The sequence below is a fragment of the Nerophis ophidion genome, linkage group LG27 (assembly GCF_033978795.1).
Source record: "Nerophis ophidion isolate RoL-2023_Sa linkage group LG27, RoL_Noph_v1.0, whole genome shotgun sequence".
In the NCBI taxonomy this organism is placed as follows: domain Eukaryota; kingdom Metazoa; phylum Chordata; class Actinopteri; order Syngnathiformes; family Syngnathidae; genus Nerophis; species Nerophis ophidion.
In genome coordinates, this window is record NC_084637.1 from 31,521,244 (window position 1) to 31,544,394 (window position 23,151).

At 43.1% G+C, this 23,151-nt stretch overlaps 1 protein-coding gene across 2 annotated transcripts in view; it reads right to left on the reverse strand.

The window, feature by feature from the left end:
- The window catches only part of LOC133544265 (E3 ubiquitin-protein ligase Midline-1-like), a 93,260-nt gene that overhangs the window by 42,280 nt on the left and 27,829 nt on the right, over positions 1 to 23,151 (reverse strand). For both annotated transcript variants that reach the window (XM_061889427.1, XM_061889425.1), the window contains exon 2: positions 1 to 380. This exon is cut by the window's left edge and continues 405 nt beyond it. In XM_061889427.1, coding sequence (XP_061745411.1) covers positions 1 to 312 — 312 coding nt within the window. In that variant the 5' untranslated portion in view covers positions 313 to 380. The remainder of the gene's footprint in view (positions 381 to 23,151) is intronic.

Consider the following 23,151-nt stretch of genomic DNA (forward strand, 5'->3'; position numbering starts at 1 on the left):
TCCGCTTTGGGTCGCAGGCAGAGGGAGCCCGGCTGAAGACGAGGCCCGCTGAACTCTGTCGATGATGTTCTGCAAGGTCACGTTTCGCTTCAAGCCTTCAAGTCCGCGCTCGGGGCTCAGGGAGATAACATATCTGCACGTGGGGCACTGGAAGGCGCCGATGCTTTGAACCGATTCGTTGGTGGAGCAGTGCGAGACCAGGATGCGGTGGGCACAGCCGAAACACAGGCTGTGGGCGCAGGGGAGCAGCAGGGGGTCCTCAAAGAGCTCCAAGCAGATCGGGCAGGTCAACTCTGACTCCAGAGTGTCCATCCTGCTCAGGGGAGGCCGGGCGGGACGAGGCGCGGCGTCAGCAATATCCAGGGCAAGTGCTCAGGTGTCTGCGGGACAGGAAGAGAAGAAGCAGGTGAACAAAAGACAAAAAAAAGTGTCTAGACAGAGTCAATGTTGGCTTAAGCCTGCAATAGCGCTTTGTGGCCTGTGGGGGGTAGCAGAATCAAGCCTGAGCAGGAGGTGGACTTGCCACTTTTTCCTAGGACTTCATCATGCTGGGTCAGATCCAGCTTATTTTTTAAAGTCCTCATTCGGGAACAAATTTGTTTTCATAATAATGAGGGGGTAACGTGTCCAGTTTCCCCCCCGCATAAATTTTGTGACTCATTATTCCATCACAGTTTGTGACGGTCTATGTAGCTCATGATCAATCAATCAATCAATCAATCAATGTTTATTTATATAGCCCTAAATCACATGTGTCTCAAAGGGTTGCACAAGCCACAACGACATCCGCGGATCAGCGCCCACATTAGGGCAAGGAAAAACTCACAACCCAATGGGACTTCGATGAGAATGACAATGAGAAACCTTGGAGAGGACAGCAAATAATCACTACTGTAACTTTAGAATTTGCTGCCAGCAACACGTGACAAAGAAACTGGGAAAGGTGGCAATAAATACAGATAAAGTTAAGGAATGCTCATCAAACACTTATTTGGAACATCCCACAGGTGTGCAGGCTAATTGGGAACAGGTGGGTGCCATGATTGGGTATAAAAACAGCTTCCCAGAAAGTGCTCAGTCTTTCACAAGAAAGGATGGGGCGAGGTACACCCCTTTGTCCACAACTGTGTGAGCAAATAGTCAAACAGTTTAAGAACAAAGTTTCTCAAAGTGCAATTGCAAGACATTTAGGGATTTCAACATCTACGGTCCATATTATCATCAAAAAGTTCAGAGAATCTGGAGAAATCACTCCACGTAAGCAGCATGGCCGGAAACCAACATTGAATGATCCCTCAGACAGCACTGTATCAAAAACCGACATCAATCTCTAAAGGATATCACCACATGGGCTCAGGAACACTTCAGAAAACCACCGTCACGAAATACAGTTTGTCGCTACATCTGTAAGTGCAAGTTAAAGCTCTACTATGCAAAGCAAACACCATTTATCAACAACATCCAGAAACGCCGCCGACTTCTATGGGCCCGAGATTATCTAAGACGGACTGATGCAAAGTGGAAAAGTGTTCTGTGGTCTGACGAGTCCACATTTCAAATTGTTTTTGGAAATATTCGACATCGTGTCATCAAAGGGGAAGCGAACCATCCAGACTGTTATCGACGCAAAGTTCAAAAGCCAGCATCTGTGATGGCATGGCGGTGCATTAGCGTAACTTACACATCTGTGAAGGCACCATTAATGCTGAAAGGTACATACAGGTTTTGGAACAACATATGCTGCCATCTAAGTGCTATCTTTTTCATGGACGCCCCTGCTTATTTCAGCATGACAATGCTAAGCCACATTCAGCACGTGTTAAAACAGCGTGGCTTCGTAAAAAAAAAGAGTGCGAGTACTTTCCTGGCCCGCCTGCAGTCCAGACCTGTCTCCCATGGAAAATGTGTGGCGCTTTATGAAGCGTAAAATACGACAGCGGAGACCCCGGACTGTTGAACGACTGAAGCTCTACATAAAACAAGAATGGGAAAGAATTCCACTTTCAAAGCTTCAACAATTAGTTTTCTAAGTTCCCAAACGTTTATTAAGTGTTGTTAAAAGAAAAGGTGATGTAACACAGTGGTGAACATGCCCTTTCCCAACTACTTCGGCACGTGTGGCAGCCATGAAAAATAAAGTTTATGAGTTTGAACATCAAATATGTTGTCTTTGTAGTGCATTCAATTGATTATGAGTTGAAAAGGATTTGCAGATCATTTTATTCCGTTTATATTTACATCTAACACAATTTCCCAACTCAAATGGAAACGGGGTTTGTAGAAGAATTTGGTAACTTTAAATTGTACCAGTTTTCTAAGAAACATACAAAAGTATCATAACAAAGCTCACAACGAACGGCGATTAACTATGCGCTAAACAGAATGTTGGAGAATGTCAAGCCTTCTGTCCTGGTTTTCCTTGACATGTTATTGGTTTGCACGGAAGCGCTGGGTGCACTGACACAAGAGGAGGCGTACCATTGCATCATCAGCAGCTATTCTGGGCGGCCAGATGTGCTTGGTAGTGCGTGTGCATTGTGCCACAGGAGGCGGCAGCATGGCAACAAGCACAACATATAAAAAGCTGGGCAGAGGGAGCAAAGGGGAGCTTAATCCAGGCTGCAGTAGGTCCGTCACTACCAGGAATTACCACTAGAGGTCGACATAAACGTCACGGAATCATGGTTTCATATACGCCAGGGGTGTCAAACTCCTTTTAGCTCATTTAGTCATATTAATTTCCACATATGGAAATCTATTACTTAAATAACTACTTAACCACTGATGTGAAACACCTCTTATGCCATAGTTTTCCAATTTTAGGTCCATGCAGGAAAGAAAGAGAATGAATGTTTATAACTGAATACATTTACATATGCGTAAAAAATTGTTGTTTTGGGCGGTATAGCTCGGTTGGTAGAGCAGCCGTGCCAGCAACTTGAGGGTTGCAGGTTCGATTCCCGCTTGTGCCATCCTAGTCACTGTCGTTGTGTCCTTGGGCAAGACACTTTACCCACCTGCTCCCAGTGCCACCCACACTGGTTTAAATGTAACTTAGATATTGGGTGTCACTATGTAAAGCGCTTTGAGTCACTTGAGAAAAGCGCTATATAAATATAATTCACTTCACTATTATTTATTTAATGAATTAAGTAACGTTTGTAACGACCTGGTCGCATGGTGATGCGGATTTCGTTCCCCCAGGAATGCAGACGGGCTTCGGACACAGCGTGGAGGTAGGAAATGATTTATTTAGGCAATTAATCAGGCGGGATACAAACAAAAGCTCATAGCACGGAAGGCAAAAAGCTAAGGGAGCTAGCGTGGGAGCTGGCAAACAAAATGAGCTTAGCATGGAAGCTAGTATAAACAAAAGAGCCGAGCGAAGACAAACTCGGAAGCCAGACAGACTGACGGGAGAAATAATGACATTGTCATTAAAGGCCTACTGAAAGCCACTACTACCCACCACACAGTCTGATAGTTTATATATCAATGATGAAATATTAACATTGCAACACATGCCAATACGGCCTTTTTAGTTTACTAAATTACAATTTTAAATTTCCAAGGAGTTTCGTCTTGGAAACGTCGTGTAATGATGACGAGTACGCAAGACGTCACGGGTTTTTAGGAAGTATGAGCGCTGTGCACACACACACAGCTAAAAGTCGTCTGCTTTAACTGCATAATTACACAGTATTTTGGACATCTGTGTTGCTGAATCTTTTGCAATTTGTTCAATTAATATTAGAGAAGTCACAGTAGAAAGATGGAGTTGGGAACTTTAGCCTTTAGCCACACAAACACACGGTGATTCCTTGTTTAAAATTCCTGGAGGTGAAACGTTACTATGGATCAGAGCGCGGTCAAGAGAACATGGATCAAGACCATATGTCAACCAGCAGGTTTCGGTGAGAAAATTGTGGTTAAAAAGTCAGTTCTTACCGGAGAAAAGCTGAGCTTGTGTCGTCCATGAAGCTGCCGTCGACTCCCCTGAGACATTGGCGTCAAGACACCCGTGGGGACACCCTTCTGACTATCAGGTACTATTTAACTCACTAAAACACTAGCAACACAATAGAAAGATAAGGGATTTCCCAGAATTATCCTAGTAAATGTGTCTAAAAACATCGAAATCCGTCCCTATGCAATCGCGTTTTTTTGTTTTTTTTTCTAGTCCGTCGCTATCAAGATCCTCAAACACGAATCCTTCCTCCTCACTCAAATTAATGGGGAAATTGTCGTTTTCTCGGTCCGAATAGCACTTTTTGTTGGAGGCTCCCATTAAAAACAATGTGAATATGTGAGGAGCCGTCGTCTGCAACTTCCGGTACAGGCAGGGCTTTTCTCTTAGCACCGAAAGTTGCGAATTTTGTCGTGGATGTTCTCTACTCAATACTTTCAGCAAAAATATGGCAATATCGCGAAATGATCAAGTATGACACATAGAATGGACCTGCTATCCCCGTTTGAATAAGAAAATCTCATTTCTGTAGGCCTTTAAATAATGACAGTGATTAAAAAACAGGTGTGCGTCCAGAACAAGCGGCAGGTGAAAATAATACGTAACTATTATGGCGCAGCGGGAGAGTGGCCGTACGCAACCCGAGGGTCCTTAGTTCAATCCCCACCTAGTACCAACCTCGTTACGTCCGTTGTGTCCTGAGCAAGACACTTCACCCTTGCTCCTGATGGGTGCTGGTTAGCGCCTTGCATGGCAGCTCCCTCCATCAGTGTGTGAATGTGTGTGTGAATGGGTAAATGTGGAAGTAGTGTCAAAGCGCTTTGAGTACCTTGAAGGTAGAAAAGCGCTATACAAGTACAACCCATTTATTTAACCATGGTAACCAACTGAGAAGTGCACAAACAGGAACCGAATGAGTCCCAAACCAACAGAAAAACACAAGTGGCCCGAAAAAACCCAAACAGAATATGATCCGTGCAGCGGATCATAACAAGGTTTATGACAACCTTTTTCCAGAACACAATATAGAATGTGAAATATAACAGGATAATGCATACATTTATCATTTGTTTTCAAAACGCTTACAGAAAAGTGGGACCCCAAAGATTTACTGTGGGACCCCAGTTTTATGACTTTATAGGATCCCTGGGATCCCATTTGAAAAAAAAATCCTAGCCCCAACACTGATGGAGTATTGATGCATGCAAAACAGCAGCAGGCGGCTGTAGCCTGCGGGCCGATTCTAATACTAATCAAATATCATCCCAGGGGCCATAGATCATTCTTTTAGGGGCCGGATCTGGCTCGCAGGCCTTGACTTTGACACCACCGATATACGTGTTCCGCATTCACACATTTAAAACTAAATATATAGAATGTACAACATGCAACCAATTATGAAATAAATAAACAACCTACCCTAATAATTGTTATCAACTGCCAAACATAAGGACTACCAAAGTTTTCTTCAACATTATTTTCTTTAGATCCAAAGTGGTAAAAACCCAGTAAGAAGAAAGAGCAGGAAGCTCCGTCTGTGGCAGAGCTGAGAAGTAGGTCATCCCCGCTGACCGAGTACATATACTGTAATTAACCCCCCGTGTGTGTATGTGTGTGTCACTCCGGATGCAGCAAACATGCAAATATGGCAAACAGGCCCAGAGGGTGCTAGCCGCTCTCTATATGACCACAACGTAGAACTGCCAGCTCCTTGCAAAATAAATAGGGGACACTTTGTTGGCAGGGACAGACTGTGTTTTATTTGTATTTGTTGCCTATTTTTAACTTTGAGAGATATTGCTTCTTTTTAAACGGCACATTTGGAGTTGGAAAACCAGAAGCTAGAAGAGGGGTGTACAAACATACGGAGCGAGGGCCGGCTCAGGCCCGCTGACAGGTTTTATCCGAGTTTGCCGAGTACAAAAATTAACCTGAAAATTTTGGATGAAAGAAACTGCTGTTCTAAATGTGTCCACTGGATGTCGCAATAGAAATTATTTGTATCTTTGTAAATGATGCTACATACGTACAAAATAAACCACAATAGTACATCTGTTGTGGAAAATGACCAAACTACATAAATAACATCCTGCAATTTGATTTTGATATACTTTTTTTTAATCTTGATTGGCAATCAACACCAATGAGATGACTAATAAACATTATCACATCATTTATTCAGACCAAACAGTTTTTAAGCAGTGGCACAAACATTCAAGTCATTTCCAAAACAGAAAGTGCAAGATTGTCAGAGACATTTTAAAACAAGCTATGAGTGCACTTTTGTGCATGATGTCACTAAGATGACATATCAAACCAACACTAAATTATAGTGCACTTTTGTACAGAAGGCCACTACAATAGTTGAAAACAAATAAAGTGCACTTTTGTGCATGATGTCACACAAGATATTTCAATAAGTGTCAAATGAAAAGAGCTGTATAATAGGAAATCAAATCACTATGTGGTAGGTTACTGTGGACGTAATTTACTTATGTTGCTGACTATTTGTTTCATACGGTGTTGATGTTGAAATGGTTGCTTCGGCATTTTGTTGGAAAATTGAGGAGGGTTGGCAAGTATGGTTGTATGTAGGGCTGGGCAATATATTGATATACTCGATGTATCGCGGGTTTGTTTCTGTGCGATATAGAAAATGACTATATGGTGATATTCGAGCATACGTTCTCACACAGTTGCTTTTAACTGCTGGCATTAGACTACAGGCTCTTCTCTATCCTTCTCACAGACAGCAAGCAGAGAGGTAGCTACATGGATAACATTAGCTGTGATGCTAAGGGGGCGTTTCGAATGGTAGTATGAGAGAAAGAAGGTGCCAATCTGGTAACAAATGGAGGAAGAATTAATTCCCAAGAAAAACAGCAGGGGGTCCATCGTCTGGCGGTGGTTTGGCTTCAAGCGGGAAGGTGTCGAACAATTATGCGGCAAAAGCGTGGCTACAAAAAGTAGCATTACTGTTATTTCGTAGCATCATTTGAAAAGTCCCATGCTGGAGAATGAAGAGTGCTTACTCTTACTTTGGTGCCATCCATCCATCCATCCATCATCTTCCGCTTATCCGAGGTCGGGTCGCGGGGGCTGGTGGTGTGGCACCAAAGAAGAAGGGATGTGTTTAGGGCACGTCCAGCTGGTAGGAGGCCACGGGGAAGACCCAGGACACGTTGGAAAGACTATGTCTCCCGGCTGGCCTGGGAACGCCTCGGGATCCCCCGGGAAGAGCTAGACGAAGTGGCTGGAGATAGGGAAGTCTGGGCTTCCCTGCTTAGGCTGCTGCCCCCGCGACCCGACCTCGGATAAGCGGAAGATGATGGATGGATGGATGGATGGCACCAAAGTAAGAGTAAGCACTCTTCATTCTCCAGCATGTGACTTTTCAAATGATGCTACAAAATAACAGTAATGCTACTTTTTGTAGCCACGCTTTTGCCGCATAATTGTTCGACACCTTCCCGCTTGAAGCCAAACCACCGCCAGACGATGGACCCCCTGCTGTTTTTCTTGGGAATTAATTCTTCCTCCATTTGTTACCAGATTGGCACCTTCTTTCTCTCATACTACCATTCGAAACGGCCCCTTAGCATCACAGCTAATGTTATCCATGTAGCTACCTCTCTGCTTGCTGTCTGTGAGAAGGATAGAGAAGAGCCTGTAGTGTAATGCCAGCAGTTAAAAGCAACTGTGTGAGAACGTATGCTCGAATATCACCATATAGTCATTTTCTATATCGCACAGAAACAAACCCGCGATACATCGAGTATATCAATATATAGCCCAGCCCTACATACAACCATACTTGCCAACCCTCCTCAATTTTCCGGGAGACTACCGAATTTCAGTGCCTCTCCCGAAAATCTCCCAGGACAACCATTCTCACGATTTCCAGCCGGACTTAAGGCACACCCCCTCCAGGTCCGTGCGGACCTGAGTGAGGACAGCCTGTCGTCACGTCCGCTTTTCCTCCATGTAAACAGTGTGCCAGCCCAGTCACGTTATAACATCTACGGCTTTTGGAGAGTGAACAACTGCACACACAACAACAAGGGGACGAAGCAGAAGAACAAAGAAGGGACAGTCATGGCGACGACGAGTGACAGAGAATAGAACGAGGATGGACAATTCAACACTAAACTCACTCCTTTCCTGCAAATTAAATGTCAGAGATGCTGCCCATACCTATGCTCCTTCAAAGGCGGTGCTACTGGCTGCAAAGCATTGCACTTTCAAATACAACAATGAGTAGAGAGGAGTTTTGTGTGTGTATGTGTCAATATATGAACACTGAAATTCAAGTATTATATATATATATATATATATATATATATATATATATATAGACTCAAAAAGTGAAAACAAAAGGGCGCACAAGGCGAAGGCACTACTTAGCGTAGGATACAAAAACTAACACTAAGACAGGACTATGGACGAGAAACAAAACTTACTTGGCAGGATAACAAAACTTACATGGACACGGCATGAATCGAACAATACAGAGCATGAATCTAGCAATGTTGCCAGGCAGACTGACTGACAGAGACAGGCTGAAATAATAATCTCATGATAGGCGACAGGTGTGATCCGAACAAATGAGGCAGGTGGAACTAATGAGTCGCCATGGTGACAAAACAAACAAGGAAGCGCAAACAGGAACTAATGAAGTCTAAATCTAACGGAACATAACAAAGACATGATCCAGACCATGGATTATGCCAATATACATATACATATTAATATGTATATATATATATATATATATATAGCTAGAATTCACTATATGTCAAGTATTTCTTTTATTCAAAAAAAAAAATATATATATATATATATATATATATATATATTACCAGATTCACACCTTCTTTCTTTGTGAAAGACTCTGACAGACTCTGTAAATCAGCGTAAATGATTCCCGGGCGCGGCATCGCTGCTGCCCACTGCTCCCCTCACCCCCCAGGGGGTGATCAAGGGGATGGGTCAAATGCAGAGGATACATTTTACCACACCTAGTGTGTGTGTGACAATCATTGATACTTTAACTTAACTGTAAATGTTTATATAAATAGTGAAGTGATTCCAAATGCTACCTGTAACAGGGCAGTAAAACGGCTGATCAAACAAAACAGAAGTCATGGTCATGGACCCACTAGCTGCGGAAGCTAGCTCTCCAATCATCTAAACAGACTCAATAACTCCATGGTGACGTTTTGGTAAGTTTACCGAGGAATTTGTGAGAGTGAAACAATACAAAAAAAATGCCATTCTAAGTTAACAATACTCACAAAGACACTCGTGTATATATATATATATATATATATATATATATATATATATATATATATATATATGTATGTATGTATGTATGTATGTATGTATATATAGCTAGAATTCACTGAAAGTCAAGTATTTATTATATATACACATATATATATATATATATATATATATGTGTATATATATATATATGTGTATGTGTATATATATATATATGTGTATGTGTATATATATACATATATATATATATATATATATATATATATATATATATATATATATATATATATATATATATATGTATATATATGTATATACATATATATATATATGTATATATATGTATATGAGTGCGAATGTTGTCTGTCTATCTGTGTTGGCCCTGCGATTAGGTGGCGACTTGTCCAGGGTGTACACCGCCTTCTGCCTGAATGCAGCTGAAATAGGCTCCAGCAAACCCCCGCAACCCTGAACGGGACAAGCCGTAGAAAATGGATGGATGGATATATATATATATATATATATATATATATATATATATATATATATATATATATGAGAAATAATTGAATTTCAGTGAATTCTAGCTATAAATGTTCCCCCCTTAACCCCATCCCAATCTCCCGAATTCGGAGGTCTCAAGGTTGGCAAGTATGCGTACAAACCTACACTAAACTATGATCACTGTCATTATTACATCCCATTTTGGAACTTGAACGAAAGCCCTGCGCACAAAACCAGGACGCCTTGAACGATTATATTTGTAACGAGCCCAACTTCACACGAGCGTCTCGGACAATCTGCCACAAGAGCAAGGGACAGTTCCCCATGAACTGGCTGTGTGCTGCAGGCACATTTCCCCCATAAAGTCTGACGTTATTATCGTTGCCTTCTTAAGTCGGAAGCATGTGATAAATCTTGCAGTGCAGACAGGCCGCCTAATGCGGGCCAGAGTGCATCTAAGTGATGTCTAATACGGATCTTCACCTCCTTCCTCTTCTCCTCCTTTCTCCGCTTCCTCCGTGCAAGGCTGGGTCTGATTATTCAACAAGTGAGCGTGGCACAACACACAAACACGGACACACGCTGCCTTTGTGTGATTCCAGACACCATGTTGAGCCCTAATCCGCTTCCACCCACGCTGGACTGGAACCAATCATAGCCGTCCATATTCTACGCTCGGTCACAGGATTTGCCGTTACCCGTTTAGAATGTGTGTGTGTTTGTGTGTGTGTGTGTGTGTGTGTGTGTGACCCAGATTGGGTCTGACAATGTTTGTAAAATTAGATGTGACGTTGGGAGGAAAGAGTGGAAGGGAGCCAAAACAAATCCGGCGTTGACGATGTTGATGAGAGGCAGGAGAAGATGCTGATGCTGACAAGATTTGATTGCCAGTAACGTACATATCTTCAAAACTAAGAAGAGATAACATAACAAACGTATATCAAAGATACTTTACAAATTTGACACTGACCGAGAAGTGTTTTGTTTGGTAACAAGTAGGGGTGTAACGGTAGACAAAAATTTCGGTTCGATACTGTGGAGAGGCGCAGCCGCCGAACAAGCAGCGGGGCAGGACTCGCTGTAACCCGGCCCAAGATGGCGGCAAAGAGGCGGAGGATGCGGCCGAGCGGAGAGGCGGAGCGTGCCGGGAGCGACACCGCGATCAAGTTCAGATGCGTGTATAGCGCACCTACACACAATCAATAAATCTCCTCCGGCTGTATTAAAGGGCAGCAGGGGAAGAGGGTGGAGCAGAAGGAGTTGGAGTTGGAGCACTCGCGAGAGAGAAAAAGGACAATTGCTGAAAAGCACAAAGGAGACACTTTATTGAAAAATAAAACAGTGTCGTAACCCTGAGCCAGAGTCCTGTGACGATGTTTGGTTGTCCGAGGAACCCTGATGAGGGAAACCTCCACAATTTGGCGCCCAACCTGGCTGGACCACCGGAGACGGGGGGAGACGACACCGGTGGAAGCGAGCAGCCGCCAACAAATTGTGGAGGTTTCCCTCATCAGGGTTCCTCGGACCACCAAACATCGTCACAGGACTATGGCTCAGGGTTACAACACTGTTTTATTTTTCATTAAAGTTTCTCCTTGGTGCTTTTCAGCAATTGTCCTTCTTTTTCTCTCTCGGGAGTGCTGCAACTCCAACTCCTTCTGCCCCACCCTCCCCCGCTGCTGTCCTTTTATACAGCCGGAGGAGATTTATTAAACTTCATCGCGGCGTCGCTACCGGCACGCCCCGCCTCTCCGCTCGGCCGCATCCTCCGCCTCTTTGCCGCCATCTTGGGCCGGGTAACAGCGTGCCCTGCCCCGCTGCTCGTTCGCGGGCTGCGCCTCTCCACAGGTAGGTAACTCGGTTTAGAGGCCACGCTTCGGTTCATTTTCGGTACGGTAAGAAAACAACAACATTTTTTGGGTTATTTGTTTACCAAATTTGAAAACAATGGCATAACATACATATACACACAGGGTCCATGGCCAGGGTTAATGTGGTCAACATATATAAAATAAAAACTAAATAAGATAAGGCTCAGAATGGTTTCTTAACAAAACCTTTCTACATATAAAGTGCTTTTTTTGATTGATTGTTTGAGGCTTTTATTAGTAGATTGCACAGTACAGTACATATTCCTACAATTGACCACTAAATGGTAACACCCGAAAAAGTTTTTCAACTTGTTTAAGTCGGGGTCCACTTTAATAAACATTAAACTGCTTCCAGTTGTTGCTGAGATGAAATACAATGACACAACTTTTCTTCTACATATAAAAAGTGCAACATTAAACAGTTTCAAGTCAACTCAGCCTCAGATTAACTTTTCTCCCCCCACACCCCTCACCCTCCCAGCCAGGCTAACTTGCCAGTAAGAGGGTATTGTTCTTCCACCATAGAAGTGGGTCAAGATCTAGTTTTAATGCAAAACAGCAACCCCCCGCGACCCCGAACGGTACAAGCGGTAAAAAATGGATGGATGGATGGATGTTTTTCCACCATAGAAGTGGGTCAACATCTGGTTTAAATGCAATAATGGATGGATGTTCTTCCACCGTAGAAGTGGATCAAAATCTAGTTTTAATGCAATACAGCAACTCCCTGCTACCCCGAACGGGACAAGCGGTAGAAAAATGGATGGTTGGATGGTCTTCAATGTGCTGCTATAAAAACATTTGTTATTGCTTTAGCCCTGCCTGGCTGGGCGAAGAGAGACTGCTTGAATGCGGTATTTGCACCACGCTCCTCTTTCTCTTCCTTAAAGCGAGGTTGACTTGGGGGTGGTGCCCCTTCAAAGGGGTTAGCATGTTTGACGTGTTGGCAGAAGCGTACTCTACTGCTGCTGAACAATGTCGGCAAAACTCTGTCCTCCATTGTTGTATCGCACCGCGAAGCCAAAGTGTTTCCAAAGAGGAGATGTTAACGAGGCAGGAATATCTTCCAGCTCTGGCTTTTGCATTCTGTCCTAGCCCGGTCGGTGCTAGCCTGCCGTGTGTTGTGCCTTGCTCTGCATTGTTTACACAATCTGCGGTGCGCTACCTAATATGTCTGTGTGGAAACTCGTTAGGTACACAATCCGAACCGAACCGAAACGGTTCAATACAAATACACGTACCGTTACACCCCCAGTAATAAGATAAGATACCGTCTTTTTTCCCCTCAAAACTCGACAGTGCGCCTTATAACCCGGTGCGCCAAATGTTCTGAATAATTCTGGTTCTGCTCACTTAATGTGTTGACATGCGCACAAACAGAATATTCTCTCTCTCAAGTGCCTCCTTTCTCACAGCCATTTGTGCTTAACTGTGCCAGTTTGCGTTCCAAGGGTGCTCAATATAGACGCAGAACGGCGACCGCAGAACATTTTCAGTCTTGATCAACCACATTGCGAGTGCGAAATGATTATATTTGCCAGTGTTGTGACCGTCCTGATAATCATCACGTGGACCCCGACTTTAACAAGTTGAAAAACTTATTCGGGGGTTACCATTTAGTGGTCAATTGTAGGGAATATGTACTGGACTACTAATAAAAGCTTCAATCAATCAATCAATCAAAACCTGACCTCAAACCGATTTTATTTGGTGCATGGTGTAATGATAAGTGTGATTAGTAGATGGCAGTCAAACATAGGAGATACACTGCTTTGCAAAATCTGAAATCTAAGTAAGATGAAATATCTCAAATAAGGCTGATAGTTGCTTATTTGCTGTCTGATAAGATCATTCTTCTCACTAAGCAGATTTTATGTTAGAGTGTTTTACTTGTTTTAAGTGTTTTGGTTTTGATTTTTTTAGCCCAATGTGGGCCTTTGGTCAAAAAGTCACAATATTTTATATGGAAGTGTGTCCCTTTTGGGCTCCTTACAGTTTGATTACGACTCAAGGTCTACGATTTCATATTAATCAAGTACTTATGCATATTTAATTATCATATCATATATAATTAACAACATGTTTACAAAGGCATCGCTGCTTTGCGTGAAGAAAGAAGACACAAAATCAGAGGTAAATTTGCAATGAGACAAAAGAAAATACCAGGCTAAGAAAATGTCGTCCGAAGCAACTTTTGGTCTTTTCATCTCCGACAATAAAAAAGACGACTTCAGCGGTTTCAGAGCGCGAGAGGAGGATGAGGATGGAGAAGGAGCTGAATGACTTTTCCAGGACGCCGTGGTCCTTTCTTACATTTGTGAATGAACACAAGCGCCTGTGGAAATATTTGTCCAAGTGGGTGTGGCTTAAATTTGTAGTCTGAAAACTGTTCATGTGTTATAATATTTAATTATTGATCATATGTTTATAAGCAGACCGGGGTGGTGGTCCCTCTCTTTAAGAAGGGGGGACCGGAGGGTGCGTTCCAACTATCGTGGGATCACACTCCTCAGCCTTCCCGGTAAGGTTTATTCAGGTGTACTGGAGAGGAGGCTACGCCGGATAGTCGAACCTCGGATTCAGGAGGAACGGTGTGGTTTTCGTCCTGGTCGTGGAACTGTGGACCAGCTCTATACTCTGGGCAGGGTTCTTGAGGGTGCATGGGAGTTTGCCCAACCAGTCTACATGTGCTTTGTGGACTTGGACCGTGTCCCTCGGGAAGTCCTGTGGGGAGTGCTCAGAGAGTATGGGGTATCGGACTGTCTGATTGTGGCGGTCCACTCCCTGTATGATCAGTGTCAGAGCTTGGTCCGCATTGCCGGCGGTAAGTCGAACACATTTCCAGTGAGGGTTGGACTCCGCCAAGGCTGTCCTTTGTCACCGATTCTGTTCATAACTTTTATGGACAGAATTTCTAGGCGCAGTCAAGGCGTTGAGGGGTTCCGGTTTGGTGGCCGCAGGATTAGGTCTTTGCTTTTTGCAGAAGATGTGGTCCTGATGGCTTCATCTGACCGGGATCTTCAGCTCTCACTGGATCGGTTCGCAGCCGAGTGTGAAGCCACCGGAATGAGAATCAGCACCTCCAAGTCCGGGTCCATGGTTCTCGCCCGGAAAAGGGTGGAGTGCCATCTCCGGGTTGGGGAGGAGACCCTGTCCCAAGTGGAGGAGTTCAAGTACCTAGGAGTCTTGTTCACGAGTGAGGGAAGAGTGGATCGTGAGATCGACAGGCGGATCGGTGCGGTGTCTTCAGTAATGCGGACGTTGTACCGATCCGTTGTGGTGAAGAAGGAGCTGAGCCGGAAGGCAAAGCTCTCAATTTACCGGTCGATCTACGTTCCCATCCTCACCTATGGTCATGAGCTTTGGGTCATGACCGAAAGGATAAGATCACGGGTACAAGCGGCCCAAATGAGTTTCCCCCCACATGTGGCGGGGCTCTCCCTTAGAGATAGGGTGAGAAGCTCTGCCATCCGGGAGGAACTCAAAGTAAAGCCGCTGCTCCTTCACATGGAGAGGAGCCAGATGAGGTGGTTCGGGCATCTGGTCAGGATGCCACCCGAACGCCTCCCTAGGGAGGTCTTTAGGGCACGTCCAACCGGTAGGAGGCCACGGGGAAGACCCAGGACACGTTGGGAAGACTATGTCTCCCGGCTGGCCTGGGAACGCCTCGGGATCCCCCGGGAAGAGCTAGACGAAGTGGCTGGGGAAAGGCAAGTCTGGGTTTCCCTGCTTAGGCTGTTGCCCCCGCGACCCGACCTCGGATAAGCGGAAGAAGATGGATGGATGATGGATGGATGTTTATAAGGCTCTCACTTTGGCCCCCAGCATAAATACACAGTACGAGGGTGTTTACCGTATTTTTTGGACTACAAGTCGCAGTTTTTTTCATAGTGCGACATATACGACTTATATGTGAAATTATTAACACATTACCGTGAAATATCAAATAATATTATTTATGTCATTCACGGAAGAGACGAAGCAAATGTCAGCAATCGTCACACACATGTCAATCAATAAGAATTCGGCGGGGAAGGGACATGGCAGAAGTGCATTGTGGGTCATGGGATGCTAACTGCTATATGCTATATGCTACTGCCGTAGCTATTAAAATGGATCATTTCTTCTTTTTTTTATTTCTATTTAATTTGTATTGGCGTCCAGCATCAGACATTTCTATCCATTACATCATATTCACATACATCATATAGCTGTTGTCCGTCCTAAATGTCAGAACTATTTTTTTTATCCCATCATACCACCCTCCCAAAAAAGCAAAAGAAAAAAACAAGAAAAAAAACAAAATAGTATATACAAATACTTCAATTAAATAAACAAAAAAATAAATAACACATTAATAATAATAAACATAAATAATATACATACATACATACATACACATACACATATTTACATACACGTACACACATTGGGAGTAATCTTTTTTTTAAAGCAGTGCACTAATTCGTAAAATATAAGTCAGGCTTATGGGGCGTGACATAATTGACCCAGTTTTCCCGGTGTGAAGTAAATTTCTCCAATTTAGGATTAATAAAGGCAGTTGTCTTCTCCAAAAAATTGATAATTTCATCAGTAACTTATAAAACCTGAGAATGTCTGAACAAAAATGACACCGAAAAGGAAATCATGTTGTTATCATCCGCTGCCCGGATTATATCATGTTCTGCTTTTGAGTCGTTTTTGTATTATATTCTGTTAGTTTTTGACTTCCTTAGTTCCTGGTTTGTTCTGTCTCCATAGTTACTGATTATATTCACCTGCCTCTTGCTTTTGACGCACACCTGCCTCTTGATTACTGTCTTTATTTAAGCCTGCCTTTTCTGTTCATTCATTCTTGCCTCCTAGTTTGTGTTTCACAACAGTGACGACTCTGATACCCATGTTTGTACTTGCTAGCTCCCGCGCAAAGCTTTTGCTTTTCTAGCTCCCATGCTAGTAGTTTTGTTTTGCCTTTTGTACCTAGAGCAAGTTTTTCCTACTGTGACAAGTGCGGGGCATCGTGATGCGGGTTTGTTCTCTCAGAGATGCAGTCGGGCAACGGACACAACGTGGAGGTAAGAACCAAAGATTTATTTAATAAATAAAACAGACTATGAAACAGAAAAACTTGCTCTAGGCACAAAAGGCAAGGCAAAACTACTAGCATGGGAGCTAGAGGAGCAAAAGCTTAGCGCGGAAGCTAGCAAGTACAAACTCTAGGCAAAAAAGGCTAAACAAAACTACTAGCATGGGAGCTAGAGGAGCAAAAGCTTAGCGCGGAAGCTAGCAAGTACAAACTCTAGGCAAAAAAGTCAAAACAAAACTACTAGCATGGGAGCTAGAGGAGCAAAAGTTTAGCGCGGGAGCTAGCAAGTACAAACATGGGTATCAGAGTTGTCACTGTTGTGAAACACAAACTAGGAGGCAAGAATGAATGAACATAAATGGCAGGCTTAAATAAAAACAGTAATCAAGAGGCTGGTGCGCGTCAAAAGCAAGAGGCAGGTGAATCTAATGAGTAACTATGGAAACAGAACAAACCAGGAAGTAAGGCAGTCAAAAACTAACAGAATATAATACAAAAACGACTCAAAAGCAGAACATGATATGATCCAGGCAGCGGATCATAACACATATACTGCAGATTACAAGCTAGTAAAATATGCAGCAGAAAACGACAAGAGGAAGCGGCGCATACCTTTGGAGTTGGCAGAGTTGTTTAGAAGCGACATCGAGGAAGAAGATTTCATCGGATTTAGCGATTAGGAGTGACGGATAGTTTGGTAAAGGTATAGCATGTTCTATATGTTATAGTTATTTAAATGACTCTTACCATAATATGTTAGGTCAACATACCAGGCACCTTCTCAATTGGTCATAAGGTCCCAAAAACAACTTTGCAGACAATTGTTCGTAAGTATATATTGCATGGCACAGTTTTGTCACTGCCACGATCAGGAAGAAAACGCAATGCTGAGAAAAAAATTGTTCCGGATGATCAAGACTCAACGGAGAACCACCAAAAAGTACACTTATTCAGCCTGTTGTTCACAATTCTTTATTTATTTTGAATTACCTTTCAAGTGTCTATTCTTGGTGTTGGTTTTTATCAAATAAATTTCCCCCACAAATGCGACTTATACTCCATTGTTTTTTTCCTTCTTTATTATGCATTTTCGATTTATACTCCAGAGCGATTTATAATCCGAAAAATACGGTACATATAAAAGTCGAGAAAATGCTAAGCGACCAACAGGCATTCTTCTTGTTTTATTGCCCAGACACTTGGTCCCCGGTTACCATCCTAGCGACCCCTTCATATCTACGGCACACGGTCTTGTCCTGCTGTGTGGGGATTATTCTCTCTCCTGGTTTATTCATCGACTTCTTTGCTAATTCGCTTCTACTCCGGTCTTTGTTCTGCTACTTGTGTTTATGCATTAGTTCCACATTTTAAAACTATCAATCAATCAATCAATGTTTACTTATATAGCCCTAAATCACTAGTGTCTCAAAGGACTGCACAAACCACAACACAAACCACTACGACATCCTCGGTAGGCCCACATAAGGGCAAGGAAAACTCACACCCAGTGGGACGTCGGTGACAATAATGACTATGAGAACCTTGGAGAGGAGGAAAGCAATAGATGTCGAGCGGGTCTAACATGATACTGTGAAAGTTCAATCCATAATGGATCCAACACAGTCGCGAGAGACCAATTCAAAGCGGATGCAACACAGCAGCGAGAGTCCCGTTCACAGCGGAGCCAGCAGGAAACCATCCCAAGCGTAGGCGGATCAGCAGCGCAGACATGTCCCCAGCCGATACACAGGCAAGCATTACATGGCCACCAGATCGGACCGGACCCCCACCACAAGGGAGAGTGGGACATAGGAGAAAAAGAAAAGAAACGGCAAATCAACTGGTCTAAAAAGGGAGTCTATTTAAAGGCTAGAGTATACAAATGAGTTTTAAGGTGAGAGTTAAATGCTTCTACTGAGGTAGCATCTCGAACTGTTACCGGGAGGGCATTCCAGAGTACTGGAGCCCGAACGGAAAACGCTCTATAGCCCGCAGACTTTTTTTGGGCTTTGGGAATCACTAATAAGCCAGAGTCCTTTGAACGCAGATTTCTTGCCGGGACATATGGTACAATACAATCGGCAAGATAGGATGGAGCTAGACCGTGTAGTATTTTATACGTAAGTAGTAAAACCTTAAAGTCACATCTTAAGTGCACAGGAAGCCAGTGCAGGTGAGCCAGTACAGGTATATATGTATGTATATATGTATATAAAGGTATATACAGTATAGGTATATATGTATGTATATATGTATATAAAGGTATATACAGTATAGGTATATATGTATGTATATATGTATATAAAGGTATATACAGTACAGGTGTAATGTGATCAAACTTTCTTGTTCTTGTCAAAAGTCTAGCAGCCGCATTTTGTACCAACTGTAATCTTTTAATGCTAGACATGGGGAGACCCGAACATAATACGTTACAGTAATCGAGGCGAGACGTAACAAACGCATGGATAATGATCTCAGCGTCTTTAGTGGACAGAATGGAGCGAATTTTAGCGATATTACGGAGATGAAAGAAGACCGTTTTAGTAACGCTTTTAATGTGTGACTCAAAAGAGAGAGTTGGGTCAAAGATAATACCCAGATTCTTTACTGTGTCGCCTTGTTTAATTGTCTGGTTGTCAAATGTTAGAGTTGTATTATTAAATAGAGGTCGGTGTCTAGCAGGACCGATAATCAGCATTTCCGGTTTTTTTGGCGTTGAGTTGCAAAAAGTTAGCGGACATCCATTGTTTAATTTCATTAAGACACGCCTCCAGTTGTCTATCTATCTACAGTCGTGGTCAAAAGCTTACATACACTTGTGAAGAAAATAATGTCATGGTCGTCTTGAGTTTCCAATCATTTCTACAACTCTTATTTTTTGTAATTGGAGCACATACTTGTTGGTCACCAAAAAATATTCATGAAGTTTGGTTCTTTTATGAATGTATTATGGCTCTACTGAAAATGTCAGCAAATGTGCTGGGTCAAAAGTATACATACAGCAATGGTAATATTTGCTTACATGTCCCTTGGCAAGTTTCACCGAAATTAGTCGCTTTTGGTAGCCATCCACAAGCTTCTGGCAACCACTTCTATTGACAAAATTGGTGCAGTTCAGCTAAATTTGTTGGTTTCCTGATATGGACTTGTTTCTTCGGCATTGTTCTAACCTGATTTAGCCATTCCTTTACCACTTTTGACGTGCGTTTGAGGTGATCTTCCTGTTGGAACACCCAACTGCGCCCAACCTCCGGGCTGATGATTTTAGCTTGTCCTGAAGAATTTTAAGGTAATCCTCCTTTGTCATTGTCCCATTTACTCTCTGTGAAGCACCAGTTCCATTAGCAGCAAAACAGGCCCAGAGTATAATACTACCACCACCATGCTTGACGGTAGGGATGGTGTTCTTGGGATTAAAGGCCTCACTGTTTCTCCTCCAAACATATTGCTGGGTATTGTAGCCAAACAGCTCAATTGCTGTTTCATCTGACATCACATGGACAAAGATAAGACCTTCTGGAGGAAAGTTCTGTGTCAAGAGGAGTGATCAAAAACTCAACCAAAAGCTTGCCAGAAGCCTGTGGATGGCTAAAAAAAAGTGCATTAAAATAAATGATAAATGGGTTGTACTTGTATAGCGCTTTTCTACCTTTAAGGAACTCAAAGCGCTTTGACACTACTTCCACATTTACCCATTCACAAACACATTCACACACTGATGGAGGGAGCTGCCATGCAAGGCGCCAACCAGCACCCATCAGGAGCAAGGGTGAAGTGTCTTGCTCAGGACACAACGGACGTGACGAGGTTGGTACTAGGTGGGATTTGAACCAGGGACCCTCGGGTTGCGCACGGCCACTCTCCCACTGCGCCACGCCGTCCATTAATGCAGTGAAACTTGCCACGGGACATGTAAGCAAATATTAACATTGCTTTATGTATACTTTTTGTCAGGTTTCGTTTTAGTTTTTCCTCTATATGTCTTTGTTTCCTGTCAGCTCTTTTATTTTGGTCATTTCCCGCTTTTCTCCCTGAGCGTTTTCTCCTCAGCTGCGGCTGATTGGCACCTGGCCACACCTGGTGTCAATCAGCCCGATTTCCTATTTAAACCTGCTTTGTCCTCCAATCAGAGCTGGATTATTGTCACCACTACCTGTCAATGTCATTCTGTTCACTCTGTTCATGTCATAGTTACTTCGTGTCACAGTGTTTTTTGTTTCTAGTCAACAGTTAGCCTTTGTGCTAGTTTTCGTTCATAGCCAAGTTTGTTCTCCGCCTTGTGCGCGTACCCTTTTGTTTGCTCTTGTTTTTGTGTTATATTAAATCATGTTTTCCTGCCTTCTCTGCATCTTGGAGTTCGTCACAAAGCCATAATAAATTCATAAAAGAAGCAAACTTCATGAATGGTTTTTGTGACCAACAAGTATGTGCTCCAATCACTCTATCACAAAAAATTTTGTTTAAAATGATTGGAAACTCAAGACAGCCATGACATTATGTTCTTTACAAGTGTATGTCAACTTTTAACCACGACTGTATATTCATTTAACGTCAATAAATAATCAATATTTGGACCTTTGTCCGTCTTTTTCAGAATCGCCCACCTCTTGTCTAAGAGTGGTTTCGCTCTCCCCCAGGAGAAACAACGCCAGACTGCAAAGGTCAACAATCTTTTTGAGCGTAGCATGTTCTTAAAAATCAACAGTTCGGATCAACAAACCGTGAGAAAGCACTTAAGCAGGAACAGGACATGACAATAACACCTGGGCTATATTTATCTGGGACATTTTGCACGCCAGCGTCAGGGTCTCTCTGACAGCTGTGATGCTTTTCCCCACGCCCGGTTTGTTTGACAATGGCACTAAAAACATGTCATGCATGGGAAACAGGAAACAGCGGCAACAAAACTGCCAGCAATCAGGGGCCAGCTTGCCACTAGACCATGGGTGTCAAACTCTGGCCCGCGGGCCAAATTTGGCCCGCCGTGTAATTTCATTTGGCCCTTGAGGCAACATCAAATCAACATTAGAGCTCATACTTGTCAACCCTCCCGATTTTCCCGGGAGACTCCCGAAGTTCAGTGCCCCTCCCGAATTTCTCCCGATTTCCACCCGGACAATAATATTGGGGTGGGCCGTAAAAGCACTGCCTTTGGCGTTCTCTACATGTCACCACGTCCGCTTTTCTTCCATAAAAACAACGTGCCGGCCCACTCAGAGCATACTTGTGCACAGAGGTGGGTAGTAACGAGCTACATTTACTCCGTTACATTTAATTGAGTAACTTTTGGGATAAATTGTACTTCTAAGAGTAGTTTTTATGCAACATACTTTTACTTTGTCTCTGCGCTGCTGATCCGCCTCCGCTTGGGATGGTTTCCTGCTGGCTCCGCTGTGAACGGGACTCTCGCTGCTGTGTTGGATCCGCTTTGGACTGGACTCTCGCGACTGTGTTGGATCCATTGTGGATTGAACTTTCACAGTATCATGTTAGACCCGCTCGACATCCATTGCTTTCCTCCTCTCTAAGGTTCTCATAGTCATCATTGTCACCGACGTCCCACTGGGTGTGAGTTTTCCTTGCCCTTATGTGGGCCTACCGAGGATGTCGTGGTGGTTTGTGCAGCCCTTTGAGACACTAGTGATTTAGGGCTATATAAGTAAACATTGATTGATTGATTGATTGACTTTTACTTGAGTATATTTATAGAGAAGAAACGCTACTTTTACTCCTCTCCATTTATCTACAATCAGCTCGTTACTCGCTACTTTTTTTTTTTATCGATCTGTTAATGCACGCTTTGTTTGTTTTGATTTTGTCAGACACGCATTCAAAGTAGGAACTACGCACGTCTGCGTTTCACCAATCAAATGCAGTCACTGGTGACGTTGGACCAATCAAACAAAACCAGGCGGTCACGTGACCGTCACACGTCCAATCCGACCTAAAAAAGTTGACAAACTTATTGGGGTGTTACCATTTAGTGGTCAATTGTGCAGAATATGTACTGTACTGTGCAATCTACTAATAAAAGTTTCAATCAAAAGTGTAAAGGAAAAAAGACACTTTTTATTTCAACCGTACTTCCCGTCAAAAGCCTAAAGACTGATCGCACAGTTCCTGTCTTCACAATAAAAGCGCCGCCCCATCGCGCCTGCGCTAACAAAATAAGAGTCTCCGAAAGCCAGCGCAAACAAGCGAGCAAGCTACGGAGTTTGTACTTCTTGTAAAGTGTATAAAAAAAAGAATATGGAAGCTGGACAAATAAGATGCCAAAAACCAACGACTTTCATGTGGTATTAGACAGAAAAGAGGAACTTTTTTTCTCCTCCATTTGAAAATGTGGACATTATTAGCACTATACTGTCTGTTTCCAATCAATGCAAGTCATCAGAATCAGGTAATACACCAACTTATATTCTTGTCTTCATGAAAAA